At 46.8% G+C, this 18368-nt stretch overlaps 4 protein-coding genes across 8 annotated transcripts in view; all 4 read left to right on the top strand.

The window, feature by feature from the left end:
- Positions 1-18368, top strand: part of LOC122621647 — a 107091-nt gene that overhangs the window by 74691 nt on the left and 14032 nt on the right. Inside the window, exon 3 of one of the 4 annotated variants that reach the window (XM_043799588.1) lies at positions 14599-14766. The exons of the other annotated variants lie outside the window; for them this stretch is intronic. Within the exon in view, the coding sequence (XP_043655523.1) occupies positions 14599-14737 (139 nt within the window). The 3' untranslated portion in view covers positions 14738-14766. Of the gene's footprint in view, positions 1-14598; positions 14767-18368 lie in introns of those variants that run through there. 4 annotated transcript variants of the gene reach the window in all.
- LOC122621641 lies at positions 5826-7265 on the top strand. Its single transcript, XM_043799577.1, has one exon. It carries the CDS (start codon positions 5914-5916, stop codon positions 6898-6900), a length of 987 nt encoding a protein of 328 aa, XP_043655512.1. The 5' UTR covers positions 5826-5913; the 3' UTR covers positions 6901-7265.
- LOC122621640 (cAMP-dependent protein kinase catalytic subunit 2) lies at positions 15023-16648 on the top strand. Of its 2 annotated transcripts, none has more exons than XM_043799576.1 (5): positions 15023-15405; positions 15462-15691; positions 15774-15939; positions 15998-16275; positions 16362-16573. In XM_043799576.1, exons 1-5 carry the CDS (start codon positions 15229-15231, stop codon positions 16435-16437), a joined length of 927 nt encoding a protein of 308 aa, XP_043655511.1. In that variant the 5' UTR covers positions 15023-15228; the 3' UTR covers positions 16438-16573. The 2 variants fall into 2 exon arrangements, with proteins under 2 accessions (XP_043655511.1, XP_043655510.1); XM_043799575.1 differs by having other exon boundaries at positions 15024-15405; positions 16357-16648.
- Positions 16745-18190, top strand: LOC122621639 (cAMP-dependent protein kinase catalytic subunit 2). The gene is made up of 4 exons (XM_043799574.1): positions 16745-17280; positions 17338-17503; positions 17564-17841; positions 17896-18190. Exons 1-4 carry the CDS (start codon positions 16868-16870, stop codon positions 18107-18109), a joined length of 1071 nt encoding a protein of 356 aa, XP_043655509.1. The 5' UTR covers positions 16745-16867; the 3' UTR covers positions 18110-18190.

The following is an 18368-nucleotide window of genomic DNA, read 5'->3' as shown; positions in this document are numbered from 1 at the left end:
GAGATGGCGCACTTTGCATTAAAAATTCGCTGTCTAAAAGCTCAACAATTAGCAACCATTTCCGAATGCAAATGCAGAGGAGGCAAACGAGTGAAATTAAAGCAACTTAAATGGAACTTATTAGATTTGTATACTTTTAATTTGCATTCATAACAGACGGGAGTTGAGGGGGGAGGGGAGGGCACTGTGCCTTTGTAAGGATATTCCTCGACTTTGGCCAGCAGTTGTGTCCTGCGGACCCAAAAAACAACAACACCAAGGCCCCAGGGGGGGGGAGGAAGAAAACCCTTTTCCTGGACGCACTCGCCACCCGACTTGGTTGATTTAAATTTTGCCTTTGCTGGAATAAAAGAAAATTAATTTGTGCATATTTCTTGAGCTGCTGGCAGACGAAATACGAGCGGCTTCAGCTGCTGGCTGGACATTTATTAAAAGCCGAAAGGAGTTGCTCTTGGCCAAAAGGGAAACCGGGCAACAGGGAAACAGGGAAACGAAACGCAAAACCTTTCTCTCTTGGCCAATCGTAGGAATAATAATAATAACCGAATAACCGAAAAAGCGAAAAAGCGAAAAGGGACTATCAAGTGAAAAGAAATTTAATAAAACGAAAACAATTTGCCAAAATGAAAGAATAATAAGAAGAAGCCGCCAAGAAATCGCTCTCCACGAGCACAAAGAGCCAGAATCCTAGAGGCACTGGTTCCCGTTCCCACACGAAAATATTCATAATTGCACGGACATTAAGGATGTGCATCCCTGCAGAAAAGGATCCGGAAACGAGGACACAACACACGTGCCGCGAACGATGACAACGATTGATACACAATCGAAGCGGGATCAGAAGAGGGCAGAAGCCATAAATCCATTAGTCCATAAATAGTATTGATATGGAATGAAAACAAAAATAAAATAAAATTATTTATACGTTTCGCACGGCGACAAGCAGGAAAATTAGTGCCAACCGGAGACAACAGACACGAGACACGAGACAGCCAAACGAAAACAGAGGGCGAATGGAAAATCAACGAGGGAAATCGCGCACAGGGGATGGCGAAGTTTTCCTCAATTGGCGATGCGCTTCAAATGATGCCAAAGATTCGCACACAAAGCGAACTGCCATCGAACAACTGTATCGAATTACCAATCAGCCAGCACACAGTACAACAATAGTGTCCTGGCGAAGGGTCAAAGCGCATCCCCCAACCCAATCAACTAATGTCCTTGTGCCAACCACCCCCTGCCAAGCACCCAGTGCACTGCGTGACATCACCTTTCTTCAACTGGCAGTGGAACTGGCTCATACAAGTATGTTTAGCCCACAATTAACAGTTTTAAGTGACTAACTAATAGCTAAAGTTTCTCAATTCAAACTGTTTTTTGCTCAATATACAATCCTTTGCACGCTTCATAGCATCCCAGTCATATATTGCCATCAAGCGGCGTTATGAATGGCCTTTACTATCACTTACGCAAAACCCCCAACGCCGCTGAACAATTGAATTGAAAGGATCATCAAATGGAGAGTCCTGGCTGGAGGAGCCGTTTGAACAGCATCTTGGCCAAATTGCCGACAATTTGGGTTAACTGTAAAATTTCTGCAGGCCGAAAGAGCAAACAGTAAACAGCAAACGGCAAAACGGCCAACAGCAAACGGCAAACGGCAAACGTGCAAGTTTTGACAAATACAAATGTGAATTGCGAACACTAAACTGGCAGATTTTCTATATAAAATGAAAAGATGAAGACATCCCGGATTGACAGGCGGGGGGTGGTATATCCTCGTAAAACTCATTGGGGCGTAAAGGATGCGAATGCCTTTTAATAATAAAATGAGAGGAAAACTGCGTCCAGTCCCGCGCTCTTCTCCAGCTGGACAGGAACAGGAGCAGGAGCAGGAGGAGGAGCAGGACGCACCAGCACTGGGCTGCATAAACTAAGACTAAAGCCGCTTGTCTATGCCCAGGCACGTCTTAAATGTTCAAATTATGTAAAATAAAATGTGCGCCAAAAAAGGCCAAGCGAAAGCCAGGCCAAAGGATAAAGGATGGGGTTCTTTTTTTTTTTTTTTGCTTTTTTTATTATTTTGTAGGGCTGACGTCAGCGCTGAGTGACGGGTGACAAGAGCAGGACAACGGGGAGGCATTCGACGGATTCGAAGGATTCGCCCGAGCACTTGACAATCCTGGCAAAGGTGCAAAAAAGCGAGCCGGAATTGACACTTTCTGCGCTCAAAATCTCAAAGGATGCACTCAGAGAAAGTCATAAGACTATTTATGTTAAATTATGCTGAAATATGAGTGCAAAATATTGTTGTTAATCTGTTATAGCCACAGCTTAAGAGCGAAAATGCAAGGCAAAGCATTCTGGCTGCTTTCAAATGGTTGCATATTTTGCACAACAGTTTTTCTTCGAGTGCAGCCTCGCCGCTGGCCATTTGCATGGCGCCGCCCCCGCACTCCCCCTTCGCCTCGCAGACTCGCAGATCCTGCGTGTCCTGGCTAATAACCGTGAGTAAGCAAACAGGTGCAGCTCGCCAGTTTGCTGTGATCAATCTTTTGCTAAGCTTTTGTTTTCGCCGGGCTTTTGTCTCTGCACAAAAGTTGGGTCGCCGATGGAGAGATGGTGTTGGTGATGATGGTGATGATGATGATGGGGGAATACTTAGAAGTCCCGGGATTGAGATGTCCTTTGGTGACAGGCAAACAGGCAAACAACGGCGCGTCCTTTTTTTATTGTGGGTCTGTGGGTCCGTCTCGCTTTCGTCCTATGATTGATTAGCAATTAATTAGCTACACAAATAAGTGTAATTATATGCGCCGGAAAGTGAAAAGGGAAACGGGAGCCGGAGCCGGAGGCGTCTAATGTCAAGGGTCTCCGGCGCGCCGGCGAGAATTACTTGCAAAAGTGTTCCACCTTTTTCGCGGGCCTCGAAACTCATTTGCATTTTGTTTTTCGCCACTTTTTATGGGCCAATGAAACGAATTCGGTACTCTAACTTTGTCACTTGCGGCTGCCACTTGCCATTCACCATTTGCCATTGCTTTTTATGAACGGATCCCGGCTAATGACACTTCCCTTGGCTGGGAGGAGGATTCGTCACACAGCTGAGGAGGCCATAGATACGAGCATGGGGTTCCCATTCCCAGTCACCCCGAGAAGTGCACTCAAAGTAATAAGTAAACAAGTTTATTTAAAGTTGGGATGAGCAAGAGCAAATACTCTTGTAGTTCTATGACACTTTATACTTGCAGTCACTTGCTGTCATCAAATGGTAAAGCGGTAATCAAACCGTTGAGGTGTTGGAGCATCAGCGTTCCTGCCTTAAGAATCGAAGTTTAATTTTTAAGTGTTCCCAAACGTAGCTGGAGTCTGCTATTGTCTTAGGCCACCCTTTCCTCCTCGCATCAGTTGGCCGGGCCAAAAGTTGTGAGATGTCCTGCAGTTGACATGCCGACCGCTTTTTTGGCCGGCCAACAATGCATGACTGACCCTGTCAATATTGGCGACCCCGAATCCATTTGCTGGCTCTCGCCCCACCACACACCCCAAGCACACATCTATGAGATATTTAATGCATGCAATATGGATTGTCGCAGGGGTTTTTCCTCCCATTTTCCGAGTGGGGAACAGGGAGTGAGGAGTTCAGGGAGCAAAAGTGCGTCCAAAACTCATGTCATTGTTTCGCCGGACTGGAACTGCATTTGCCGACCGAATCTGCTGACATTGAGTGCTCCGACAGGCGACGTGTGCAGGGTTTCCCCTGCCTCCTGCATCCTGCGTCCTGCGTCCTGCATCCTTTATGGCTGAAAGCTTTTGTCGCTGCTGCCGTGCCACTAAACATGTCTCTCGTTTTTGGCCCTGCATGCCCGATCTTTTTACTGCTGGCCGGGCGCCAAAATATAACTTAAGTTTCTGGTCAAATGAATTTGGCAAAGGTAGCAGCCAGCTCGGAAAATGCAAAGCATACTTTCGGGAGCCGTCGCCAGCGAAATTCCAATGTATGCAAAAATATTTTTCCTACAGAATGGAAATCTCGGCGAAAAGCCACCACAATTGGCAGTTTAAGTGGCCTTTGTTATGAGCAAGTTCCATTTTTGCGGTGGCTTCTGTGTTGTTTTTTGCTTTGTCACCTGTTTTTCGTGTTTTTCCCCGCAGCAGGAAAACTTTTTACGATCTTGTCAACATTTTGAGTTGAGTGCATTTTTACGCCCCCCTGTCGATTTGCGGGGTGGGGGCAGTAAAATCGAAAAGTAATGCAATAAAATTCGCTTTCATTAAAAGCATTAAAATAGGTTTTTGACATGCCATAAAAATGGTTTCCACGTAAACACGCAGCACACACATACGCGCCGAAGGAAAACTGCTGCCGCCACACTTTTCCGGCGGCTTCTTCGTTTGGGGAAATCTTGGGAAAGGGCGGAGTGCGAAAGCTTCACGCGACTTCTAAATGGGAATTTTATTGTTCTGGGAGCTGTGGCCGACGCATCGCCATTAGCCGGCAACACGGTGCTCCAGCTCACCTAGCCATCGTAAATCCGGAAAAAATGAGGGAAATGCGAAAATAGCTCATCATCGCCGGGGAATCCCAGTTGATAATGCAGAGTTTCCGAGGAATAAGTGGGTTGCCTCTCCAGAGATGGCATTCCATGCGCACATACGAAAAACTCTATTAAATCTTATTCCGTCCTCATATATTCTCATATATCCCAAAACGCTTCTCATAAATTTGTCGAGAAATACGATGCCATATATGTCATATCGAACAAATATTCGTATTCAAAGCAATTAAGTGCAGACTTTATAGGTGGTAAGCCGAAATGCTCCTGACCCCTAATAATTATACAGTGAGAAAAATATTAAGGAAAAGGAAAAGAATAAGTGAGAAAAATAACGAAAGGGAAAAGAAATTTTACCAAATATGTGTTTGTGAGGAACTTCCACTTTAAGCCATTTCTAATAAATGGCGAATGCTTTTAATTCATGTATTACGATTTTAAGATGTGTAAATTTCACATTTTCTGTCAGTGATTGTTCATGTTTTGGCTGGACAATTGGCAAATGTTGGTCCGCTAAATGGGGGCGATACAAATCGAATGGCGAATTTATTTCAACGTTATTAACTCCAAATTACGCACACAAAAACACTGCGCAATCGAAGGGGGCAGGCAAGTGAATGTCCACGCCTTAATTGCAGAGGACAGCGTGTGGCGAAAATATTTTGCTCGCTGGCCGGGAAATATTTTCATGATGTAATAAATGAAATTAATTTCAATAATTGCAGCTATTCGGTTGCCGAATCGGTGGGCGAGAGGTTGATTTCGGCCTCACCACGAGCTGTCTTTTTATTTAGGCCACTTATTTTACTTTATTTTGGCCATGATTCGCCAACGTTTGGCGATGACCATGAAAACTGCTTAATCGGAAGAATGAATATGAACGTTCCAATTGCGATTCCCCCAGCCCCGCCCCCTTTCCCGATAATAAGCAGAAAACATAAATAAACGAGGAGAAAAGCGAATAAATGTGGAAATGCCAATGTTTTCCTTTCCGTTTCATCTTTTTATTTCGCTTCTATTCTGATATTTTTCCCATTTTTTTTTTTGCAGCTACAGCAGCATTTTTAATATAGCAAAATATACGCTGTCATATTTGGTGTACGATTTTTATGTGAATGAGTGTTTTTCGCATTTATAATGCGGACCCATATATTTTCATGAACACTAAATTAAGCGGGGTAAAATGGGGATTCCTTTGAGCAAGCCATCATGATATTTCGTGTGTATTTATTAATGCAGAAAAAAACTATAAACAGTATTTCCCTGACATCGCAATCAAAACAAAATTTTAAGTAAAAATATACAAAAATACCATTTCTTTTTAAATACTTTATACGTTTTTTAAGTTTAGCTAACCATGGATGAACTGTGCCAGTTTTTAAACGCCGACTTATATTCCTATATAAAAGGGAAGCTAAATAGTTTTCTCTTTGGCTCCGCGACCTTAGAATCGTGTTCAGATGAATCGTTGGCTCTAAAAAGAGTGAAGAAAAACGTGGAAATGGGGGGCCAAAAGTGTAGATCCCTAGTGACACATCCTAGCTATACAATCAGGCACCAGTATCCAGGTCCTTTGGTCACCTACGACGGGGAGGCGCGATGTGAACCGCGTTTTATTCGCATCTCGGACCTGAACTGGAGCACCATGGAGCTCATCTTCCAGGCTTATGGAGACGATGAAGACGAAATGGATGGAATATGTGAAGAGGAGCTGGAAAATAGTTGCGAGCAGAAGGAGGAGCAAAAGTGTAGTAAGTCAAAGAAAAACTTTGGCTGCCAAGCAAATATCCCCATAGCAGACGACTGCACTGAAGTGTATTTGGAAGACGAGCAAGAGAAGAAGGGTCTAAAAACCAAGCTTTTGTATTTTTTAAACAAAATCTTTGCACCTAGAAAGAGTGTGCACAACTGCAGGCAAAGTGGTGGAAAGGAGGAATGCGACTTAGAAGATGATTTGCCTACCGAAGAGGAGCTGCAGGAACTGGAGGATCAAGCCAGGTGTACCTACGAAACATACATCGAATCTTTTCCCAATTCGCCATCCTGGAACAGCCTGAAACCGGCGCAAAAGCTGCGCTTTCAGTGGAAAGCTTTCACAGGAGACGATCTGATGGAAACTCCCTACGAAAATTTCACGTTGAGTTTTGGCAAAAGTTTTCTCAAGACTTTTCCCTTTGCTTCAGCAACCACTGTGAAAACCGAGCAAAGAATCGCGTGGTGCAACTTGGATCGCTGCCAGCGCATGCCCTTCATGCTGCAGGCTCTACTGTACCAGGTGGCCAGCGGTGCCATCGATCCCGAAGATCACTGTGCTGTTCGTGAGCACTTTCACAAGTTGAGATAAAGTGATTCCATTTCGATTTCGCCTTTATACGAACCAGATGTTGTGGGGCCCGTCTATTTTGGTGCTGAGCCTCGAAATTCGCAGCTCTTTTCCCTCGACTTTTGCTCTTGAACCACATTTGTCGAGAATAATGGATTCCCTACTTTCTGGCCAAGGTCGCCCGCTGACATGGCATTGGCACTCGATTAACAATTAAGGCAGCAGCACTCAAGGTCGCGCAGAATTAAGATGGAAAATCTCAATCTGAAATGAGTAGGGATGCCCTGGGGAAAACTTGGACTGGGTGCGAATCAATTTCCCATGCGCATACATTAGCAATAAAAATTTGTAGTACCCCCCTGAAAGAGAAATAAATAAAACAAACGAGAAGCAAACTTTTTAAAATGTAATTTCGCTGGCCGGCAAATAAATAAAATAGAATTGTGGCAAATCGAAAGTGAGAGCCCCGGCCAGGGAAATCAAAGTACGCATCTGATCGGCGAATCGGACATTATGCTAATGGAAAGCAGGAAAAAAGGGGGGGAAAAGTCTGCGGCTGGTGTTCGGTTTTATTGAAAAGTCAATGGAAAGTGGGTGGTTTTACTCGGTGGGCCGGCGCGTTTATGGCCGTTGACAACTTTTGGCGAACCGGGCATATAAAACGAAATGAAATGGAAAACTAAACCGAAATCGGAATCGGAATCGGAATCGCAGAACTCAAATGGCGAACGATTCGCCACGAACTCTAACTCAAACGCAGAGTGGAACTGTATCGAAGGAGTCACAATTTATTGTCACAGATATTGACTTTTATAGTGGTCCGCTTCCAATCCCTTTCCCTTTTTTTTTGATTTTGCCAGGCTCATAATGCGACTTCGCAGTGCCCAGCTTCCAGTTCCCAGGGATTTTTGGCGGATGCCCATCTCCTCGAGAATCGAGAAACAATTGGCATTCGGGAATTTCGCATGCCTGCCACCGGCAGTCAAAGGAACAACCCTTCCTACTCCCCCGTTGGATATCCACCTCTTTTTTATGGCCGAGATTTGGTTGTTTTGATATTCGGCACTTTTATTGCCTCGACCCAAGTTCGCACCTCAATTTGTCTTCGTAAATGTGAAAAATGTGGAAATTAGTTGGCGGTCCAGGCTCCTCGGGCTCTTCCTCCTTTCGGTTGGGCTTGTGTGGCAAACATTTCATCAATCACCACGGCATGTGTCACACCTATCAGGACCGCTGACTTGTGCATCAGATGCAGAGCGCCCCCTTTTTCCGAAAGCTATGGCGAATGCGTAAAAAAGGAGTGCGCACGCCACGCCCCTTTTCTCCAGGATAAGTGGCAGCGAACTTTATGGCCAGAACTGAGCCAGAAAATGCGGCACACTTTTAGGCACTTAACGGGAAAAACAAAGGCATTCTTCACGCTTCTCATTATCAGATAATAAGTTGGAAAATTATAAGGAGAGTACTTTTAAAGACAACTTTGCTTAGCATAGTATATTCTTTATATCCTCGATGACTTTGATTTCTGACGAAGGCTTCACAAATATTTCCCCCGAACCAAGACGCCAACCACTCGTCCATTTTCATGCAAAGTCGCCTGGCAAACACAGAACCCATGGACAAACAACATTCGTCGATGGCCAAACTCATGCTGATGGCTTTATGGCCCAGAGGAGGACCAATCAACCCCGAAAGCTGCTCTTAGTTTCCCCTGCCGATGGTCGATGGTCGCCATTAACATAACAATAATTATGGCCACGTCCTGGACTCTGGATTCCGGACTGACCATTCAGTTTCGGCCTGGAGACATTCGGCAAACACACTTCCAATTTCAATAGATGGGCACTCTCATAAGCAGAATCCAGACGTTCTGCATCCGGCTGAATGGATTTGGCTTCCGATTTTTTCCTCTGGGGGGCTGGCGAATGTAAATCGCCGGTTGGACTCGATCTGTGGCTCGAACTGTGAATGTTCCACGTAATTAACTTTGATTGGAATTGGGGCAAAGTGCCAGGCTCCTGTTTCCTCAAGCCGAGCATTTTCCTGGGTTCGTTGTCATGCTGTAATTTCTGCGCTGCATTCGGCTCATTAGGACATAAATTTCGATCAAAAGCGTAAATTGACAGGCGTGTAGATTTAAGAGGCGCAGCTTAGCGCGCCAAGGATGCTCCAGAGTCCTCCGGCAAATCCAATTTCCGAGCAGGACTCGCACGTACGGCGGGCAACACTTTCGGATCTCAGGATTCGCGATTCAGGACTCGTTCAGGACTCGTCCGTTTATGTGAGCAGGTCATGTCGCGGTCATAAATACAACAATGCCGCTACCGCCGCCACATCCACCGCCGCCGCCGCCAAAACTTTCGCGAGTGTCGCGAGCGCCATAAATTTCGCTGGCAAAAACTCACGGATTTATGTTTCCAAAGCGCAGGAGATAGCACTTGGCCGCTCCGGAGGACATCCTCCAGATATAATCCACTTTAAAGTTTCCCCACTCCTCGGATTTCTCGGCGCGGCGCGGCTCGACGCGTTTCATGTGATGGGAAGGATGCGAAGGATATCCGCCTTGGCAGGCACATGCAAGTGTTCGCTCCTCTGACACGACATCTTATCCAATTTGCATTTAACGCATTTTTTGGCCAATTTCGCCAGCTTCTAACTGTTGGCTGCTGGCTTCTGGCTCCCGGGCCGTAAACCTCCTTTTCAACAAATCCCATTTGCAGCGATTTGCATTTAAGGCCGTTCGTGAATTCGAGACGAGCTCACACAAAAATTAATAAAGGAACCCCCAGTCTGCCCGCCTTTCTGCCATATACCATTTTTCCTCGACCGCAAGTAAAAATGTTCAATAAACGTCCGGCCCGAAACGAGAAGTCCGAGAACCGCAAACGCCTTCAATGGTCGACTCGGCCACGAGCATCCAGGGGTCCGGCAGTCAATTTGGAATTTTTCAACGTTTTAGACATTGCCAGCGGGGTGGGGGGAGGACCGGGAGAATCGGGGGATATGGATATGGAATATGGGATATGGGATATAGGATATAGCAGCTGACTTTGACAGCGCCGCCCGCTGGCCGTTAGTTACTCCTAGTTTGCGGTTCCGCTGCTCGAAATATTGGCGGCAGCCGAGATGGGTCCAATTAAAAAACCGAACAGCGACATGCACGAGATGTTTCCACATCCGACTGCAAGATACCCTACAATATTCGTGAATTTCACAAACATTTTTAGGGCGTTCTTCTTGGCAATACTCGTTTGTATATAAAAGGAAAGAGTAGCATAAAGCAATAAAAGGTGAGGAGAAACATTTAGTACCCATCATGCCCATTAAAAGCACTCGACCAGCTGCAATTGCCAACAAGTTGGGTGGGCGTGGCTGCCTCCCGACTGCCGTGCACTGAGCGAAAAATGCCCAGCACTTCAGGAGCAGCTGTCTGCGGCAGCTAGGCGGAGTGGGTGGAATGGGAGCTGTGGCATCAGTGGAATCAGTTTAGATGGCAGCGGAGACCTGTCCTGGCCGGGCCAACTATTAATTAGGTTGTTAATTTTGCATTTGGCGAGCGTCGCTGGCTTTTCCCGTGAAAATTGTGAAATTGGTGAAAATCGCAGCGGAGCGGAGGCGACGAAATGGAAAACACACGTGGCATGTGGCACGATGATAAATCTTCGCATTTGTGCGACACCATAAGGGAACACATGTCGCAGCTTGGCCGCACTTCCTTCTCCACCTTCCCTCCCAAAACTCCCCCGTATTCACCGCTTTTCCACCCCCCTCCCCTCCTCGCCCTTTTTCACCCCCTCCTAGGAATGCACCTGTCTCAATTAAGCGTGCAAATCGCATGCCTGTCAAAATAAAATGTTTGGCGTGTAAAAATATGTTGGCAGCCAGCGGAGGAGATCTAAGGCGCTCATAAACACGCACGGAATATGGCCAAAGATCTGCGGGATGCCAAGGAGGAGGAGCAGCAGGGCCTCGTCCCTGGCAAATGGGACACACCCAGGAGATGTCGCGTTGTCAACATCACTTTGATCATGCCCCAGGTTGATTATTTGCACTGCAGTTTGCGACTCTTTCCCGAGATCGCGAGGCATGCCACAGCACCTCTTGTGATGTTTATGCGTTCCCAAAGTATGTGAAAATCGAGGGCGAGGGTGGATACTCAAGCTGGGTTCCTCCCATAGAATATATATATTTATATCATTGAATATCAGGAATGTGTGCTTAAGGAGTAATTTAGCACTTCTTTCAGTGGCTAATCAAAATTGCTGTTAAAGGCTTTAGGTCCAAGCAAAACTTATTTAAGAAACGTATAAAAATATTTTATAAGTTTATGGAATTGCACCTCACATAAACACCGAAATAGTGACAAAATCAAACGCTTTGTCTGATTTTTGTTGACAGTGTTGATGCCTTGATAGATTTCAGAACTTGGCGTATTGAGCAACAGTCTGCCGCGAGTCCAATTGATTTTTCGCCAAATAACTCCGCCAAAATGTGGCATCAACGCCTCGTTAATTAGAGGATGCCCGCCTGCCGAGTGGAGTTGACTCTGAATCTGAATCTGAATCTGAGTATGAAGCTGATGCAGAAGCTAAAGATCCGTGACAGTCTGCGGGGCAATTGACATTTTGATAAGTACTGGGAAACACACTCGCAGAGCTACACATGTTGCCGTCTTTAAATCAGATAGACGCAGTGCAAAACTTAATGATCTGTGCCTAAATGGAGAGAGACCGAAGTCAGATATGACAAGTAAAAAAGAATTTATGGCACTAAACAACATCAACAATGGGCCCAAACTAACCCACCAACCACCCCGTATCGCATTTCCCATTTTCCTTCCCATTTTCCCCCCTCCACCACCTTTTGCGAAATTTTATCAGCCTCAGCGAGGCAGGGAAATTCGCACAAATCACGCAAAAATGCTGCACACTTAACGTGAGGGTGAAAATATATATATATATAGAAAATGTTTAGAGACGGGTTCTTGGGGTGACGAGGGTTTGCCCAGAAGCTGATAAGAACTTGCAGCCTAATGCAGCAGCAACCGAAATTTGCAACAATTTCCGATTTCCATTGCGACAAAGGACAATGGAACGCTGGCCAAGTGGCAGCATTTCAATTGCCCCGAGTTCCTAACAAAATACAAAAAAAAAAAATCAAATTGAAAAGTCATAAATTGTGGAGCGGCATTTAGGAGCGGACTGGCACGGAAATGCGCACCATGCGTGACCAATTATTGAAATACGACTTTAATTGAATTTCAATAAAATGTTGAGCATTTTGCACTCGCCGGCGGAAGAGGATGCCCAAAATCCTGCGACCAGCACCAATACCAACAAGGACAACAAGGAAAACAAGCACCCATAACCAAATGCGACTACCCGAAAACCGGTTCATGTTTATTTATGGCAAATGGCAAATGTTAAAACTGTGGCAATTGTTTTATTCCGCGCTTTTGTTGCCATTATTTGTTCGCGCATTTTGCAGCCGGAAAATCCACGGCTGCATTCCTATATATTCGATATAGTCTCCGCCGATTTGGGGCCAATTTGTTTAGAATATGGCCTGGTCGTTGTGCGAACCTGATGTCCGCGCATCCCATTGATTTACGGCCATCGGGCTGTATCAATAGTTCGCGGTTGATTTATGGAAGCCAACCGGCAAGGTAGCCATTGCCATCGCCTTCGGGGAAGGGAAATTATGAAAATTATTGTGGAAAACTCCCCGCACATGAGAAGGCAGTCAGCCAACTGCGAAATGTCAGCTTGGACCACCCGGCGAGCAGTTTCGCGATGATTACTCCATATGTGCACTGGCAGAAACTATCGCAATTGAAGGGAAAAATCAAGGCAAAAACGGTTAGATTTAAGATCAACAATCTGACTAGGTAACATAGTAGCCAAGTTCAACCGTTTTTGTTCCAAGTGCAGTGCCAATTCAGGGGATTACAAGCGGCAATTCGAAGTGAACACCGGAATCAATCGGAGGGAGGATTGGAGGACTCATGGGGGTGGAGTTGGTGGTCCGCTGATTGAAGGTGGTTCGGCCGTGTGCTCGGGGTGGAATCGAGTGGAAAGCCTTTCGCTTGCCGGATTGGCAAGGGTTCATCGGCAGTCGGACGTCGATTTTCGTATTTTTCGTATTTCGGGCATATAGTGTTTGACATCGGCGCATGACAAAAGTCACATGGCCAGCGGATTAGTTACACCTTCTGAACCTGAACCTGGATCTGAATCTGATTCAGAACCTGAATCTGAATCAGAATCTGAATCCGTAGCCGAGCACACGTCGCAGGGTGAGGTGGCTACTACATTGTTGCTGCCCGGTGAACTGTGAGCCAAATTGAATGCCAAATACCAAATGCCGTAAACTGAAAACCGAATGCCGCATGCATTTTCCGGCCAGCGCGAGTGCAGAGCGTGCCTTGATTTATTCCCGATTGTGCGGAGATTAGCGCTAATGGCTGAGGCCAGTCCTCCGGCAGCTGCTTTTCCGCCGGATCGGTGGTTGGGGTGTGTGGAATGGATGGGATGGTTGGTTGGGAAAACTGAAACCTTTCAGCATAATTGAATCTGGCCCTTTGTAGAGTACATACTCGCTCGCATGTAGAGCCGGGACATTCACCTACTTAAGCCCAAAAAATGGCCTCTGATAACTAAGCCAAATATTAGCCAGGCCGCCAAAGACAAATGCCATGTGTGTCAACAGTTCATCGAGGCGTCAATTACTTTGCATAGCGCCGGGCCAAAGTTCTGCCAATCCGGGGGATTGAGTCCTTCAAGACAACAAATGAATTTTAAGTGTGGCCAAAAGAAACGGCCAAGAAACGTGTGCGTGCGACTTAATCTGCTCTTGGCCCGCTTAGCACACATATGTCTGTATGTATATGCCGAGGATATGGAGGATACTGCTGGGCCTTCCAGATATTATCCGCTTATTTATGGGCGTCGTTAACATATCTTAGCCAACTGGAGTTTATCTGGTGGCTGGGCTCTAAGTTAAATGAGCCAGGATTTCAAACGGCATATACACACACAAATTGGCTAAGTGAAATTGTTTAGTTTTTGCACGACTCCCGTTTGGAGTGCAAGTGAAAGTTTCCCAGTACGTGACGATTTGTTTTATTTTAAGCGAATTAAAAGCTTGTGCCAAATTATTTGTGGCTATATAACCAAGTGGATGAGTCAGAGTCCCCCTACCCCCCAAAGGAAAACCCCTTTTGCCGGCCAATCAATAATGAAGTTCTCCGCCACTCGAGAATTAATGCCAGGGCATTAGGCCAGACCAAAGGCATATTTAGAAACCCATTTTCACATGGTTGAAGCAGGGCTGACCCAATCTGCCAATCTGAATGCCGACCCGGCCGAAAGATAATGATTAATTGTCAATTTAGGTGGCACAATGACAACAGACTGGCCCGAAATGGCCAATAAACGGTTCGGTTCTTTTTAGTTCTGTTCGGTCGACAGTTACCTTAAAAGCCTGCAACAATTTTGGCATCCGGTTCGTAAGCCTACCACTGTCCCATCTCATGGAGGCCCACCATGCCCATGCCCAGCACTCACATGTCCATCAACATGAAGATGCGGTCTGGAGTTACCAACTTGACTGGCCTGACATGTGGAAATAAATGTACTAGAAAATTACCAACTTATGTAATCTTGGTTAGCATCATTTATCAAGCGGACGTTTTGCAATTTTTCTTACTTTTGCGTCCAGGAGGCAGACGGCAAACGGCAAACAGGACGAGCGGTCCAGACGCCAGGACATGTCGAGAAGTCGGACTCAGCAGCACATGTGTGTGGACTCAGTCACAGTCGCAGGAAATTGCCATTTCTCAGTAGTCCTGCTGCTGTGAGGAGATGGAGGTAAATTTGTCATACCTTCGAGAAGGACTCAGTTGGCTAATTGAAAGTTGAGGTCCTTGACTTTGGGCATTCCCGGAACTTCAGATTCATGAAGTTCACTTCACCTGAAGTTAAGCTGCAAAATTGCTGTGCTATTATCTATAAAGTATCGCATTAACATGGCTAGAAATGAAAAATCTTCAAACTAGAATGAAAGAGATCTCAAATATGAGGTGCACTCTTGGCTATGACACTGGGATCAACAGATGGCCTCTTCACTGTGGACTTTGCATTATGGCTTTGACTCAGCCGTCACCGATTATCTGATTAATGAGCAAAAGTGCTGAAATCCAAATTCCAAGTATATCAAGTATATCAAGCGCCCATTACCGAATAGATTTGCAACTCAACTCAAAATCGCTTCGCTAGTCCAGCTCCGCAACGGAAGGCACTCGCAAAGGCGCCGTAAGATGCGCGATTGGCCGGATAGCGGACTGCTGTTATGAGCCAGCACACTACGCAGTACGTTTTCAACTCCAAGGAAGACTACAACATCACCCTAGACACCATGAGTCGCGAGTTCGAAGAGCGGTGGAACCACCAGACCCAGTCGCCCTACACCAACCTGGAGAACTATATAACCAGGGCCGTGCTCGGCAACGGAAGTTTTGGCACTGTGGTGAGTGTGAAGTAGAGTTCTTATGAGTTCATTGAAATGATGAAATGATCGTACAGATGCTGGTCAGGGAGAAGGGTGGCAAGAACTACTATGCCGCCAAGATGATGAGCAAGGAGGATCTGGTGCGGCTGAAGCAGGTGGCCCACGTACACAACGAGAAGCACGTCCTGAATGCCGCCCGATTCCCGTTCCTCATCTACCTGGTGGACTCGACGAAGTGCTTCGACTACCTCTACCTGATCCTCCCGCTGGTCAATGGAGGTGAGCTGTTCAGCTACCATCGCAGGTGAGTAGTCCATCCCATGGAGTGCTGATTTCATCTGCTCACAGATTTAAGTTCCAACGGATCTCCTCCCCCCTTAAAAAAGAGTTCGCAAGTTCAACGAGAAGCATGCCAGATTCTATGCCGCCCAGGTGGCACTGGCCCTCGAGTATATGCACCGGATGCACCTCATGTACCGTGATCTGAAGCCGGAGAACATTCTGCTCGATCAGCGCGGCTACATCAAAATCACGGACTTTGGTTTCACAAAGGTGGGCAAAGCACTTTACTTAGATTCCATTGATGCATTCATCCCTCGAACAATCACAGCGTGTGGATGGCCGCACCTCGACGCTGTGTGGAACCCCGGAGTACTTGGCCCCGGAGATCGTTCAACTCCGGCCGTACAACAAGTCGGTGGACTGGTGGGCCTTCGGCATCCTGGTGTACGAGTTTGTGGCAGGACGCTCTCCCTTCGCCATTCACAATCGCGATGTTATTCTGATGTACTCCAAGATCTGCGTGTGCGACTACAAGATGCCCTCGTACTTTACGGCCCAGCTGAGGAGTCTCATCGAGAGTCTCATGCAGGTGGACACCACCAAGCGGTGAGTGGAGTGGGGAGTGGGCAGTGGGAGTGGGTGTAGGTAAGGGTGGTTCCAGGAGGTGCTCATGCCACGCCTTCTCAGTTTAGGAAACTCGAACGAGGGCGCCAGCGACGTGAAGGGTCATCCGTGGTTCCAGGGCGTGGATTGGTTTGGCATTCTTAACCAGGAGGTCAGCGCCCCCTACTTGCCCACCGTTTCCGGGGCCGAGGATCTGTCCAACTTTGAGAACTTCGAGTTGAAGGATCGCTACAAGTCCCGAATAAACCGCCATCCCGAATTGTTTGCGAATTTTTAAATGTCAATGTGTTCTTAGAAATCGTCGTTTTCTTTAGTGTTTACTTACTGTCAATGGGTGCACTCGTGATTGGATTTTGTAAACTGTGAATACAGATCTCTTATTACATTCATAAATTGTCTTTCGAGTTTCCCTCGTATCTTTCCCATTTGATTTTAAATAAACAATTAAGCAACCGTGGAGCGTGAAGTCACTTTCAAACCGAGCTTTTCGTAATGCTTTAGACAAAAATTCGAAATTCTGGTATAGCTAATAGACGCACTAACTAAGAACGCAAAGAAGCGAATTGTTGCCGCAATGGGACCCCAGCCGGAGCAAGCGCACATGCACTTCAGTCCCAAGGTGGACTACATCCTCATCCTGGACAAGTTGCGCGAGGACTTCAACAAGAAGTTCGCCACGAACACGCCATCACCGTGTACAGGATTGGATGACTACGAGATTAAGGCGACCCTCGGTTCCGGATCCTTCGGCAAGGTGCAGTTGGTGCGGGAGCGCGAGTCCGGCATCTATTACGCATCCAAGCAGCTCAGCAAGGATCAGATCGTGAAGACCAAGCAGGTGAGCCACGTGATGAGCGAGAAGAACGTGCTGCGTTCGATGACGTTCCCGAACACGGTCAACCTGATAGCCTCCTACAAGGACTTCGACAGCCTCTACCTCGTCCTGCCACTGATCGGTGGCGGAGAGCTCTTCACCTACCACCGAAAGTGAGTAGTTCGCAGTAGTAGTTCTCCACGAATGCATTTCCATATCCCGATTGTTAGGGTGCGAAAGTTTACGGAGAAACAGGCTCGTTTCTATGCCGCCCAGGTGTTTTTGGCTCTGGAGTATCTGCACCATTGCAGTCTGCTCTATAGAGACCTCAAGCCGGAGAACATAATGATGGATAAGAACGGATACTTGAAAGTAACCGATTTCGGATTTGCCAAGGTTTTGTATCTCAGATTCCTAACACCCAAGGCATGTGTACACGTTGTCTTTGGCCCACAGAAAGTGGAAACCCGTACGATGACGTTGTGCGGCACCCCGGAGTACCTGCCTCCGGAGATTATCCAATCGAAGCCGTATGGCACCAGCGTGGACTGGTGGGCCTTTGGCGTACTGGTCTTTGAGTTCGTCGCCGGACACTCGCCCTTTTCAGCCCACAATCGCGATGTGATGAGCATGTACAACAAGATCTGCGAGGCGGACTACAAGATGCCCAGCTACTTCAGTGGATCCCTGCGTCATTTGGTGGACCATCTGCTGCAGGTGGATCTCTCCAAGCGGTAAATAGTTATTCAGGGATCTATCAGTGGAACTTGACATGTTTCCCCGTTCAGTTTTGGCAACCTGATCAACGGCAACCGGGACATCAAGGAGCACGAGTGGTTCAAGGACGTGGAGTGGATACCGCTCCTCAATCAGACGGTCAACGCGCCCTATGTGCCCAACATCAGCAATCCCGAGGACATATCCAACTTCGATAAGGTCTCGGACAAGCCGCGGCCCAAGGCCAAAACCATGCGACACGAGGAGGCCTTCGCGGACTTTTAGCCATGATAGATGTGTACTTGTGTTGGATAGACCCCTTGACTCTGTAAATTTTCGGCAGCATTAGCTAAACATCATACTCTAGGTTCCCTCGATTCTTTTGATATGCGACAGCTGCTGCTCACATGTGTGATGTCAACGGCTCTCTGCATTTTCCAGAGGGGGAGTGCTTTTCCCTTTGGAGTTTTTCCGAGAAAACAGCTGGGCCTGCTGACTCGGTGATGGCCGATTTCCCAAACTTGTTGCGCCGGCTTCCCCAATT

Source organism: Drosophila teissieri, chromosome 3R, assembly GCF_016746235.2.
Source record: "Drosophila teissieri strain GT53w chromosome 3R, Prin_Dtei_1.1, whole genome shotgun sequence".
NCBI classification, from domain to species: Eukaryota; Metazoa; Arthropoda; class Insecta; order Diptera; family Drosophilidae; genus Drosophila; species Drosophila teissieri.
The sequence above is the reverse complement of the archived record's forward strand: the minus strand, read 5'-3'. Positions and strand labels throughout refer to the sequence as shown.